The following is a 12,718-nucleotide window of genomic DNA, read 5'->3' on the forward strand; positions in this document are numbered from 1 at the left end:
CTCGAGTATCACATTATTTTTTTTATTCGCCAAATTTCCACCTCAGCAGTGCTACAGTGGCAAAACTTCTAGGAACTCGAGTGTCTTAAACTCGAGTTCCAAATGGTACTCGAGTTTGGCAAACTCGAGTACCATAAAAGTGGTATTTCTCTATTTAGTTCCGAAACAGTGTTTTTTTGCTAAAAATTTCTGAAAATTGTGGTATTGCGTCATTTTGGCCATTTTAGAAGTCCCATGAAGCCACTTTTTTGGGTGAAAATGGTAAAATGGGCTTGGCATTGGCATTCCCAGTGCGGATGCTCTTACTTGTTTGGGCCCAAGGCCAATCTTAATGTGAAGGTGCATTTCGGATCAGCAGCTATAGCCTATGCAGAGCCCATCTCACCAGTAGTAGTTCGAATTCAACCGTCTGATTCAAACAAACCCAGAAACCATTTGATTTGGTCCATTTCTCACCCCACCAAAACCAAAAAGTCCACTAGGGTTCTAAACTCACTTCTAAATCACCAGTTTATCACACACTGACACTAGCACGCTCTTCTTCCCTCACAATTACAACCCAAAAAAACCCAATTCCAAAACCCTCTCAAAAACCAAAAACCACCAAATGTCCCTTCTCTAAAACCCTAAATCCCCAAATTTTCCCTCGCATTTCAAAACCCTAGCTCACAAAAATTCCCCCCCTAAGCCATGTACCTCTACAGTCTTACTCTCCAACGAGCCACCGGCATAGTCTGCGCCATCAATGGCAGCTTCTCCGGCGGCAAGTCGCAAGAGATCGTGGTCGCGCGCGGCAAACTCCTCGAGCTTCTTCGACCCGACGATAACGGTAAAATCCAAACCCTTCTCTCCGTCGAAACTTTCGGTGCCATTAGGTCTTTAGCTCAGTTTAGGCTCACTGGGTCTCAGAAAGACTATATTGTTGTGGGTTCCGACTCGGGTCGGATTGTAATACTTGAATACAATAAGGAAAAGAATGTGTTCGATAAAATTCACCAAGAAACTTTTGGGAAATCTGGGTGTCGTAGAATAGTTCCGGGTCAGTACTTGGGTATCGATCCGAAAGGTAGGGCTGTGATGATTGGGGCTTGTGAGAAGCAGAAGCTTGTTTATGTGTTGAATAGGGATACAGCGGCTAGGCTTACCATTTCTTCTCCTTTGGAGGCGCATAAGTCGCATACAATAGTGTATTCGATTTGTGGGGTGGATTGTGGATTTGATAATCCCATATTTGCTGCTATTGAGCTGGATTACTCGGAGGCAGACCAGGATTCAACTGGGGTGGCAGCAGGTGATGCTCAGAAGAATTTGACTTTTTATGAGCTTGATTTAGGGCTTAACCATGTGTCTAGGAAGTGGACGGAGGCTGTTGATAATGGTGCAAATATGCTTGTTACTGTTCCTGGAGGTGGGGATGGGCCTAGTGGTGTGTTGGTTTGTGCGGAAAATTTTGTGATATATAAGAATCAGGGACACCCGGATCTTAGGGCTGTGATTCCTAGGCGTGCAGATTTGCCTGCCGAGCGTGGGGTTCTTATTGTTTCAGCAGCTACGCATAAGCAGAAAGCGATGTTCTTCTTTCTGTTGCAAACGGAGTATGGGGATATTTTTAAGGTTACTTTGGACCATGACAATGACCATGTTACGGAATTGAAGATTAAGTATTTTGATACAATTCCAGTTACTTCTTCCATGTGTGTGTTGAAGTCGGGTCACTTATTTGCTGCTTCAGAATTTGGGAATCATGCTTTTTATCAGTTCCAGGGGATAGGTGATGATGCCGATGTGGAGTCTTCGTCGGCTTCGTTGATGGAAACTGAAGAAGGTTTCCAGCCAGTGTTTTTCCAACCCAGACGACTTAAGAACCTTCTTAGGATTGACCAAGTTGAGAGCTTGTGTCCAATAATGGACATGAAAGTTGTAAATCTCTTTGAAGAAGAAACGCCTCAGATTTTTACACTTTGTGGGCGGGGTCCTCGTTCATCCCTCAGAATATTAAGACCTGGTTTAGCTATTAGTGAAATGGCTGTGTCAGAGCTTCCTGGTGTACCAAGTGCAGTTTGGACTGTTAAAAAGAATGTCACTGATGAGTTTGATGCATACATTGTTGTGTCATTCTCAAATGCAACTCTTGTTCTTTCCATTGGTGAGACAGTTGAAGAAGTTAGTGATAGTGGGTTTCTTGATACTACCCCTTCACTTGCTGTTTCTTTGATAGGTGATGACTCTCTCATGCAAGTTCATCCCAATGGCATAAGGCATATTAGGGAGGATGGACGTATCAATGAGTGGAGAGCTCCTGGAAAGAGGACAATTGCCAAGGTTGGCTCTAACAGACTTCAAGTAGTCATTGCACTTAGTGGGGGTGAACTGGTGTATTTTGAGGTGGATATCACTGGTCAATTGATTGAGGTGGATAAGCATGAAATGAATGGTGATGTGGCTTGTTTGGACATTGCCCCTGTTCCTGAAGGAAGGCAGAGATCCCGGTTCCTTGCAGTTGGTTCATATGACAACACGATTCGTATATTAACGTTGGACCCTGACGAAGGTATGCAGGATCTCAGTGTACAAAGTGTTTCTTCAGCTCCAGAATCTCTTCTTTTTCTTGAAGTCCAGGCATCAGTAGGTGGGGAAGATGGTGCTGATCATCCTGCGAGCCTTTTTCTTAATGCTGGTCTACAGAATGGGGTTTTGTTCAGAACAGTTGTAGATATGGTGACTGGTCAGCTTTCTGATTCCCGTTCTCGATTCTTGGGACTGAGAGCCCCAAAGCTCTTTTCTATTATTGTAAGAGGCAAGCGTGCAATGCTTTGCTTATCAAGTCGACCTTGGCTTGGTTATATTCACCAAGGACATTTTCTTTTAACACCCCTGTCGTATGAGACTCTTGAATATGCAGCGTCATTTGCCTCCGACCAATGTGCAGAAGGTGTGGTTGCTGTTGCTGGTGATGCTTTGAGGGTTTTCACTATTGAGAGACTGGGTGAAACATTTAATGAAACTGTGATTCCTCTAAGGTACACCCCAAGAAAGTTTGTCCTTCAACCCAAGCGAAAATTGTTGGTAATTATTGAGAGTGATCAAAAAGCATTCTCTGCTGAAGAGCGCGAAGCTGCAAAAAAGGAGTGCTTTGAGGCTTCTGGAACAGGTGAAAATGGAAATGGTAATGCAGAGAAGATGGAGAATGGTGGTGATGATGAAGACAAAGATGATCCCCTCTCAGATGAGAACTATGGCTATCCCAATGCAGAGTCAGAAAGGTGGGTTTCTTGCATCAGAGTTCTTGACCCAAAGACAGCAAGTACAACTTGTCTGCTTGAGCTTCAGGAGAATGAAGCTGCTTTCAGCATATGCACTGTGAATTTCCATGATAAGGAGTATGGAACTCTTTTAGCCGTTGGCACAGCAAAAGGACTACAGTTTTGGCCCAAAAAAAGTTCAACTGCTGGTTTTATTCATATTTATAGATTTTTAGAGGATGGAAGATCCCTTGAACTTTTGCACAAGACACAAGTGGAAGGTGTTCCTACTGCTTTGTGCCAGTTTCAGGGAAGATTACTTGCTGGTATAGGACCTGTGCTCAGATTATATGATTTGGGCAAGAGGAGATTGCTTAGAAAATGTGAGAACAAGCTGTTCCCCAACACTATTGTCTCTATTCACACTTACCGTGATCGGATATATGTTGGTGACATTCAAGAGGTATGGTTTTATTTCTTTTTCTTATTTATATCTTTGAGTTACATGAAGCACTCACTTATCCCAAAAAAAAAAAATTACATGAAGCACTCGAATAATAGCAATTTATCAGACCTTTAATGACTGATAGATAGTAAACCATATATCATATATATTCATACCATTGGGTGGTCATTCTAATCACTAGTTGGGTAGGTGGAATCAATCTGTATCCTGGTCTTTTAATTGCTTGTGGTGTATACTGAAAGTGGGGTGTTGGGAAGTGCTTTCTATAACTGCTTTTGGTGTCTTCTCTGCAGTCGTTCCATTACTGCAAGTACAGACGGGATGAGAATCAACTGTATATATTTGCTGATGATAGTGTTCCAAGATGGTTGACTGCATCATACCACATAGACTTTGACACCATGGCAGGGGCAGACAAGTTTGGGAATGTCTATTTTGTGCGATTACCACAGGATGTTTCAGATGAGATAGAAGAAGATCCAACTGGTGGGAAGATAAAATGGGAGCAGGGGAAGTTGAATGGAGCTCCAAACAAGGTAGAGGAGATAGTGCAGTTTCATGTCGGTGATGTTGTCACCTGCTTGCAGAAGGCATCTCTAATTCCAGGAGGTGGAGAGTGCCTCATATATGGCACAGTGATGGGGAGCTTGGGGGCATTGCTAGCATTCACATCCCGTGATGATGTTGACTTCTTTTCTCACTTGGAGATGCATCTGAGGCAGGATAATCCTCCATTGTGTGGAAGAGATCACATGGCTTATAGATCTGCATATTTTCCGGTTAAGGTAATATGCCTTTTTTATTCTTTTTTGTTATATTACTTGTTGTCCATATAACCACCATACGTGCAGGATAATCCTATTTTAACTGCTATTTTGTTCTTCAATGATATTTTGCAATTTAGTAAAGATGTTTGAGATTCTTGTATTTCTTTACATTAGGTGTTTATAATAGGTCTGCTGTTTCTCATATAGGGCATGTGCTGTTGATATCCTGCATATTTTGATCTCTTCTGTGGAGAAAATTAGAGTCATTATATGGGCAAGGAAAAGATTCCACTAATAGGGTGGCTTTTGGAATGAGTCAAGTTATTATCTCACATACATGTGTACATATGTACAAATATAAATTTTCTTTGGAGGTGACCTGTGGATTTCAAAGGACAATTGAATTATTTCTCATCAATTTAATGTTACTGCCAAAACATTATTGTTACTGTTTGTTGCTACTACAGTTTAAGAAAGGCTTGTATATGAACTGTGACCATAGCCTTAGGATATTTACAATTACTACTATTGATGATGTTGTTGTTGTTACTACAGTTTAAGACAGATCTGTGTATGAGCTATTGACCATTGCCTTAAAATTATTTATAATTACTATTATTGATGCTGGTCCTACTCATAATAATATTAGAACATAGTTTCTTATCCAAAATGTTAGCAGTGTTTGGTGATCATGTTTAACTTCCAGTTATTAATTGGATCAATTTTGACCGTTCCAGGTTGCTTCCTTTCATATATATACACCCTCTTTCCCCTATTGTTAGGCTTGCTTAGACAATCTAACTTTTTAAGGGAACATCATTTAAAACATTGTCTTTTACATACCTATAAAAAAAAAATGTCTTTTACATTTAAAAAAATAAGTACATGTTCCAAAACTACCATTCCTAATTTATACTTTAGCAAAAGAGAGGTACTGACTTTTTAATTAAAGTAAATGGTATGTTTGAAAATTTATAAGTTGACTTTTCAAACGGGACTTCATTTTTGAACAACCCAGAATGGAATAGAGGGCTAACAATTTGTAACTGAGCGAGTATGTATATTTGGTTCCATTACTTATGACCTTAACTTTGTGAAACAATGCTGGAAGTACTGAATTGTTAATTGGCAGGATGTGATCGATGGGGATCTATGTGAGCAGTTCCCTACACTGCCTCTGGATTTGCAGAGAAAAATTGCAGATGAATTAGACAGAACTCCAGGAGAGATATTGAAGAAACTTGAAGAAGTTCGAAATAAGATCATTTGAAGAAAAAACAACTTAAAGGTGCCTTTTTCCCCTTCATTTTATTTATTTATCAATATAGCTTTCTTTCTTCTTCTTTTTTATATAAATAATTAGACATTGGTGAACCCAGCAAATTGGTCCTGACATTGTGTCAAAACAGTGCAGCTTTTGGGGCACAATTTTGCTGGGTTCTTTAAATTTTGCACTGTGTTATCTTTTGCTGGTTATGGTGTGATATGTTATAGGTTTATATACCGTTATGCACTAATGGAGTAGAAATTTAGGAAAAGCTTTGATGGGGTTAATCCCAAGGTTTTAGATTCAGTCTACTTTAGGCAGAATTTCCGTGCTGGTTTCAATTCATGATGGAAGAAAGAAAGAAAGAAGAAGAATTATGGAAGCATATGTAATCAAACCTTAGTGTTCACACTTCTCTCCTAGGCAAGAAGGCAATGACATTTTATAAGAAGATTTTTAGGCTGCTGGCTATCTTCTCATTCCAACTCTGAAAAAATTGACAGATTATATGAGCTTATACGTGCTGCTTGGACTACAAGTCTAACAGAATTATGACTCTTGGTGTAGAACGAAATTAAATTTAATAAATATAGATGGTAAACAAACTGCAGAGTGCAGACCACTGAAAACTGAATAAAACCTAATAACAGTACCAAGAGTCAGACTACTGCGACCAAGTTAGGGTTTTAAGAATGGCCAAATCCTACCCATAATTTGTTTGTACTTTGTATATGCAGGCCACTGTTCTAGATATTGATCTACGTAGATTAGCTGTTGTAATTGCACTGAGGAGGCAGTAGATGCTAGGCAAAGGAATGTTGTCTGATTCTTAAACAAGACACGGAGACGCAATCACCTAATGTTGGGAAAAGCCAAGCATATTGGAAATCCCAGACAGCCTTTCTTGTTGTATTTGGTTATAATTTATCGTTGTTTTGTACCTATCAAAAAAAAAAAAAATCGTTGACTTTGTTCTTTTCATGGATTGTATGTTAAAGTTACTGGTATTCTTGCCTGGTCAATGTGTGTAAGGCCTGCTCAGCGCTTAGATATATTCTGAACTTATATTTGTCACTAATCGGAGTTGTAAAAACTAACATAAACCTGCAGGATCGCATAATGTGAGAATACTGTCCGACCTAGTTTGGAATTTGAACAATGAGACACTGCTGTAGTTAGAAACAATCAACATTCATACACTGTTTCTTTTGTCTCTGAGCATGCAATTTTAACGCTATTCAGCTAGCAATTTATGGTGATCTAGAAGAATGGGTAGTATGCAATCTTTGTCTGTAATGTGTTTTCAGTTTCAGAGATTAAAAACTTTTGCAACTTGTTGAGGTGGCAAGTTGTGATTGGTGCACGTGCAACATCACTTACATGGAGCATTGTTTCTATTATACACCAATTGTAACATATCTCCTCAACCATTGTAAAATAGATATGTTTTGTAACTAGCATTATAGTTTAAGTTTAAATTGTTGTGGGAATCGATTAAAATGCAGTCTGATGCCTGATGAGTTTATAAAAGTTATGTTTTTTTGCCAAGAGCTTTGTAGCTCAACTCAATTGGAATCTCTTGGTGTTTTTAACAAAAATATTAAGGGTTCAAATCCACCCTCTCCCAACTGAATTATCACTATAAAAGCTATGCTTTATTTTCCTTTTCCTCCATTTTTGTTTTCCCTTTGGCTGGTGTGTTTAGAGCCCCCATTCTTTAAATATTTGGTGAAATCATTCACAAACCTTTTTTCGGGGCTAAATTAGTTGAAACCTTTAGATTATAATAACGTCTATATCTCCTTATCATAATTAATAAATAGTACATTAAGCAAAATGTCAATGTAGCTGTAGGTATGGATGTGGTTGTAGTTGTAGGCATGGTTGTCAAAAGAGTGCACGTGTTTGATTCCAACTTATTTATTTATTCTACTTTTGGTAAATTACACGATCTTCCTTAAGATTTGGAGGAAAACGACACTCACTTCTCTTGAAGTTTGAGCAAAATTAACACAATAGTCCTTTTGTTAATAATATTACCATATATTCAAAATTTTGAAAAGATTCTCGAAATCAAACCCTAGCCACAATTTGGTGACATGTAACAATATTTAACCAAAAGAAAGCCTTCAATAATCATGGCTATGTTTTGATTAAAGGGATCTCTTTAAAATTTAGAGTATTTTGTTACAATTATTAATAGGAGAATTATTGTATTGATTTCTTTAAACCTTAAAGAGATGGAGTATAATTTATCTTAAGATTTAGGGTTGAGTGTTATTCCCCGAACCTCAAGAGGGGTTTGTGTATCTTAAGATTTGGGGTTGAGTTTTATTCTTCCAAACCACAAAAATGAGAGTAGGTGCAAAACAAAGATCAAAATGCAAAATTATAATTTTCAATAAGAAACAAATATGTAATAGAAATAGTAATGAATTTCCAAGGTCTAGCCTTTCTTTTTTAGATACAATAGTATCTGTATTTCAAACCTGGGGCCACACTTATTAACAAGCTCTCTTTTACACATGAATTGAGCTATAAATAAATTTAATATTCAATTCACCCTCTTTATAGTAGCAAAAGCAGGCATAAATTTTTCCTTGCTCTTGCCTAATTAATTTCCATCCACCCCCAAATTTTGGCCGCTAAAACAGTAGTGCTATTGTTTTTCAGGCACATTGTTAGTCTTTGAGCGATCGGTCATTTTCATGCTTATGCTCCCTCTCCAACCTCGAGTTTCCTAAGGTGGATCTCTTCTCTAACCAGCTGATAATGTCTGCATACACTATGTCCAAGTTTTGTTGTGGTTCTCCATAGAGTAGACCATGCCACATTTCTGGATACATTTTGATGGTCTTGTCTGTGCTTGAAGCCACCTCATGAAGCTGTTGGCTAACAGCTTTGTCAGTCACTCTATCCTCTTCACCATGCAGAACTAAAAATGGTAATGAAACCTAACAAAGGTCAAAGAAAAACTCATGTTAACTCATGCTCTTGTCCAATTGCTTCCATATAGTAGAAAAGTTCTTCAAAGTTCTTTCTTTTTTCTTCTTTTTTTATAACAAAATGTACAATGTCTTACAGAGTCGACAATTGTTAGAGGTATTAGGTTTTTGCGCATAGGTTCAATAGGCTCAATTATATTTCTCAACTCGTGTATGTCTAACTCTACCTCCTAATCTCTATATATACCTTTCTTAGGATTCATTGTAACCGAAGAATTGATGTTATAGACAATGATCATCTTATGCTGGAATACTTCCTACTAGATTATAGAATAGAACAGAAAATAATAATTAAAAAAAAAAGACTTTGTAGGTCCAAAAATAGAAATGTGAACTAACCTCTTGAAGTCTCTTCTCGATGTCTGTACTAATCCTGAGAAGTTCATATCCGGTTCTCAAGCGAGTCTTCCCTTTATAGCAATATGGGTTGGCTCTTACCTATTAAAATGTTATCATTAACACTCAGTTTCACACTGGCACAGTAAAGTTGCAAATTTATTCAGCTATTTGTTACTAAATATAAACTATTTCTATTTTTTTCCCTATTATTATTTATAGGAAATAAAAACAAAAGCAGGAGATATATACCTGTTTTCTTATCTCGGGCTCTTTAAAGGCAAGATCAATTATATCTTGTCCTGGAATTATTTTCCATGTTGGAATAATTGTGGATAGCCTTGTCAAGATAGAGATGACTATTGGACTAGGCTTCATGTCATCAGCAATCTGTGCAAAATATAAAAATTGAAAACAAATTAAATATAAAATAAAGTCATATTTAAATGGTCATTATCTTTATGTAGTTGTCAAGATTGAATCTAGAGGCTAACTAATCTTATATGCTTTTTGATTTTCCCAAATAATTAATTGTTGGAAAAATTCAAACCATGAGTTGGATCCAGATTTTTCTATTCGCACATTCAACATATTATCATTTGTCATATATAGTGTCTACCACTACTACTTTTAAATTGATTTGGTCAACTAATACCGTTTTAAAACATGAATTTTCTAGTCCTTAATACTTGGTGATCATGGAGACTTAATGCCATGTTATTTCGTTATAGAAGTGTCACCCAAGAAATCACGACACGAGCTCTCCCAAAGTCGTCTTGGCTTCTCTTTTATTTTATGTTATCAAAAGTACTTTTTGAAAGTTCTACTTCTTTTAATGGTCTAAAACAATTGTATTCTATTTTTGACTAATTACACACGGATTTATTGTCTAAGACTAAGGTGTGGTTTGGATACAGATTATTGTTGCTACGTTTTGCAGATTTTGAGTTTTGTCGTTCTTTTTTTTTTTTTTTTCAACGTGTATGAACAGTAACCGGTACTGTTTATGCACGTTATTTCACTTTGCGGGAGACCAATTTTACTGTTCACGTACTGTAGTTACACTGTTCACGCACTGTTTATGGGACCCACAAGCACTCTATTCAAAAAAAAATTAAAAATAGGTTCACAGCACTATTCACACATTTAAAAATTATTTTACTACCGTATTTTTAATTTTCAGCAATAAACTCTATTCAAACGTACTCTATAAAACTATGGCTATGGTCCCTATAAAAAGTTGTTCTAGCTAGTTATGTGTCACCAACCGTGTACGCAAAAAAATTATGAAAAATATGAAAAACGCTCTCTTATAACAGTTAATTTTTTGACAAAATTACATAAAGATTACAGGTCACATCCAATGAATACTGTATAAGGACAAATGAAGAAAGAAAATATATAACCTGTACAAGCTACAAAGTAGTTTGCAACAGGACCGTATACATACTTTTCTCAACACACTCCAAAACTAGCGGGACAAGATTGAACCCCACAAGAAAAAAAAAAAGAATAATGGAAGTTCATACCTTGCACATAGGGGCAACCAGGACTGCACCATCCCAGTAATCAGGCTTTTTCCTGTGTAATAGCAGACACATTGCACCTCCCATGGACTCACCCAACAAATATCTCATCTTCCCTTTGTTTTCTTTCTTCTCTGTATATCACCCACACACAAAAAAAAAAGAGGCTAATTAGAATCACAATATTGAACTTTTTTTTTTCCATCAAACCAGAAAAAGACAAAAACTAAGACTTTATTGCTGAATTATAATTGAAATTCTCCAAAATTTCTAAGTTAGTTTTCAAGGTGATAAGAACTGAGTAAATTCTAACCATTTAATAGAATTCGACCCTAGAAACTTTATCAATGGTTTAAAACATGGTATCAGGGTGGCAGCTCTTAAATTTAATCACTTTTTTTTTCACCTTACAATCATACGTGTTGAGTCTTATCTATAACTCATCCATTAAAAGGGAGTTGGAGCCCGCACGTGGAGGATGCGAAGGAAGTGTTAGAAGGAAGAATTATATTAAGCTTTTGAAAAAAGCAGTTATTTAACACCCAAACACATACGTTTTGAAACTTTGTGATCTATATGCTTTTTTTTTTTAGGTTCAAAGAGACAGAGAGTAAAATCTGACCACATATGGTTGTAAAATGATCAGAGCAATCATCCACAACATTGTTAAATCTCATAACTAAGCCCTGCAGTCCTGCTGATTTCCCATGGCCTTCATAATCTATCCCATAAACTGCAAAACCCGCTTTCACCAGCCGGGTTGCCGTACCTAATCCAATCACCAAAATGATATTAGAATACTTTTTATTTGCTGTTCTATATATTTGGTTTTCCATATAAAATTAATGAACAAACAAACCAACAAACAAAAAAACTCACTGTTCATGGTGATGCTGCACTCCATAGCATATCCGTGGCATAAGAAAATCAAGGCTTTTGGTTCTTGATTTTCTGGAATCCATTTACACGTGAAAAGCTTCAATCCACGGGAATTCACTATGTAGTCCTGCAAAATTATGAAACAAACAATCAACAATGAATTCAATACACACACACACACACATATATATATATATAATATGATAGTAGAATTTATAATATTAGAAACCAGGCTTACCTCTTCATATTTAACACCTCCTAAGTCAGGTGCTTGTGCCTGCAAACGTTAAAAGAAAGAGAAGAACATTAATATCAAAACCCTTTGTGTGCATGAGAGAAAAAATAGATAGTGTATGATCAGAGAGAGAGAGAGAGAGAGAGAGAGAGAAACCATGAAGAAATAGGCTTCTGAGTTCTGAAACTTTAATAAGAAGAAAAAGAAGGAAGAGCAAATAAGGTTTTTTTGGTTTTGGTTTTTTTGGGACTTTTTGAGTTTACCAAAAATATGAAGGAAGAGACACTATTTATAACAAAAGAGTAAAGAGATACAGTAAAAAGCATTAATTTTTTAGTACTAAGAATTTTTGGTATCAGAGAAACGTGGGGAGAGCTTTTGAAAGTTGAAGGCGTGTTTTAAATACAAACAAATCAGTGAATCACAATAGAAGATGATGAATTATTATTATATATATCCAATGCTATACCCGTCTCTTTAGGCTACGTTGCCAGTGGTGTACCTCATCTACAATGCTATATCCCTTATAAAGTGCCGTTCACACCCAAAAGACCCTAATTTTAGACTTCTTTTTTTTTTTTTTATTGGACCCTAATGATTTTTTTTTTTTTGGTTGATAGAGACTCTAATTTAGTCCATAACTTTTCAATTGTATTAATTTGGTCCTTAACATACAAAATTAGTTTTAACTGTTAGTTACGTCAGCAATTTTCATCCAAGAAATAATGACAGAGACTAAATTAATACGACACTAAAAGATTAAGAATTAGATTAAAAATAATGTAAAAAAACGTAAAGATATGAACTAAATACATATTTTACCATTGATAGAATTGTTAGCTCCAAAATTTTATTATATATATAGTAGTGTATAATATATTAAAAATGGAAAGACTAATGATAGTTTTTTAACTTTTTATAGGTTAAACGCAAAGAAGATGAGAGAAATCCAAGCCTACAAATTTTTTGCCCAACTTTTTTTTTTTTTTAGGAAG

The 12,718-nt window shown here is 36.5% G+C and overlaps 1 protein-coding gene and 1 pseudogene across 1 annotated transcript; one reads left to right on the forward strand and one right to left on the reverse strand.

Annotated features, from left to right (window-relative positions):
* Positions 1-539: 539 nt before the first annotated feature.
* LOC142639132 (spliceosome-associated protein 130 A) lies at positions 540-6,820 on the forward strand. The gene is made up of 4 exons (XM_075813242.1): positions 540-3,705; positions 4,002-4,493; positions 5,608-5,763; positions 6,480-6,820. Exons 1-3 carry the CDS (start codon positions 691-693, stop codon positions 5,743-5,745), a joined length of 3,645 nt encoding a protein of 1,214 aa, XP_075669357.1. The 5' UTR covers positions 540-690; the 3' UTR covers positions 5,746-5,763; positions 6,480-6,820.
* Positions 6,821-8,157: 1,337 nt separating this feature from the next.
* LOC142641512 (caffeoylshikimate esterase-like) lies at positions 8,158-12,103 on the reverse strand (annotated as a pseudogene).
* Positions 12,104-12,718: the final 615 nt, after the last annotated feature.

Source organism: Castanea sativa, chromosome 6 (assembly GCF_040712315.1).
Source record: "Castanea sativa cultivar Marrone di Chiusa Pesio chromosome 6, ASM4071231v1".
Taxonomy (NCBI): domain Eukaryota; kingdom Viridiplantae; phylum Streptophyta; class Magnoliopsida; order Fagales; family Fagaceae; genus Castanea; species Castanea sativa.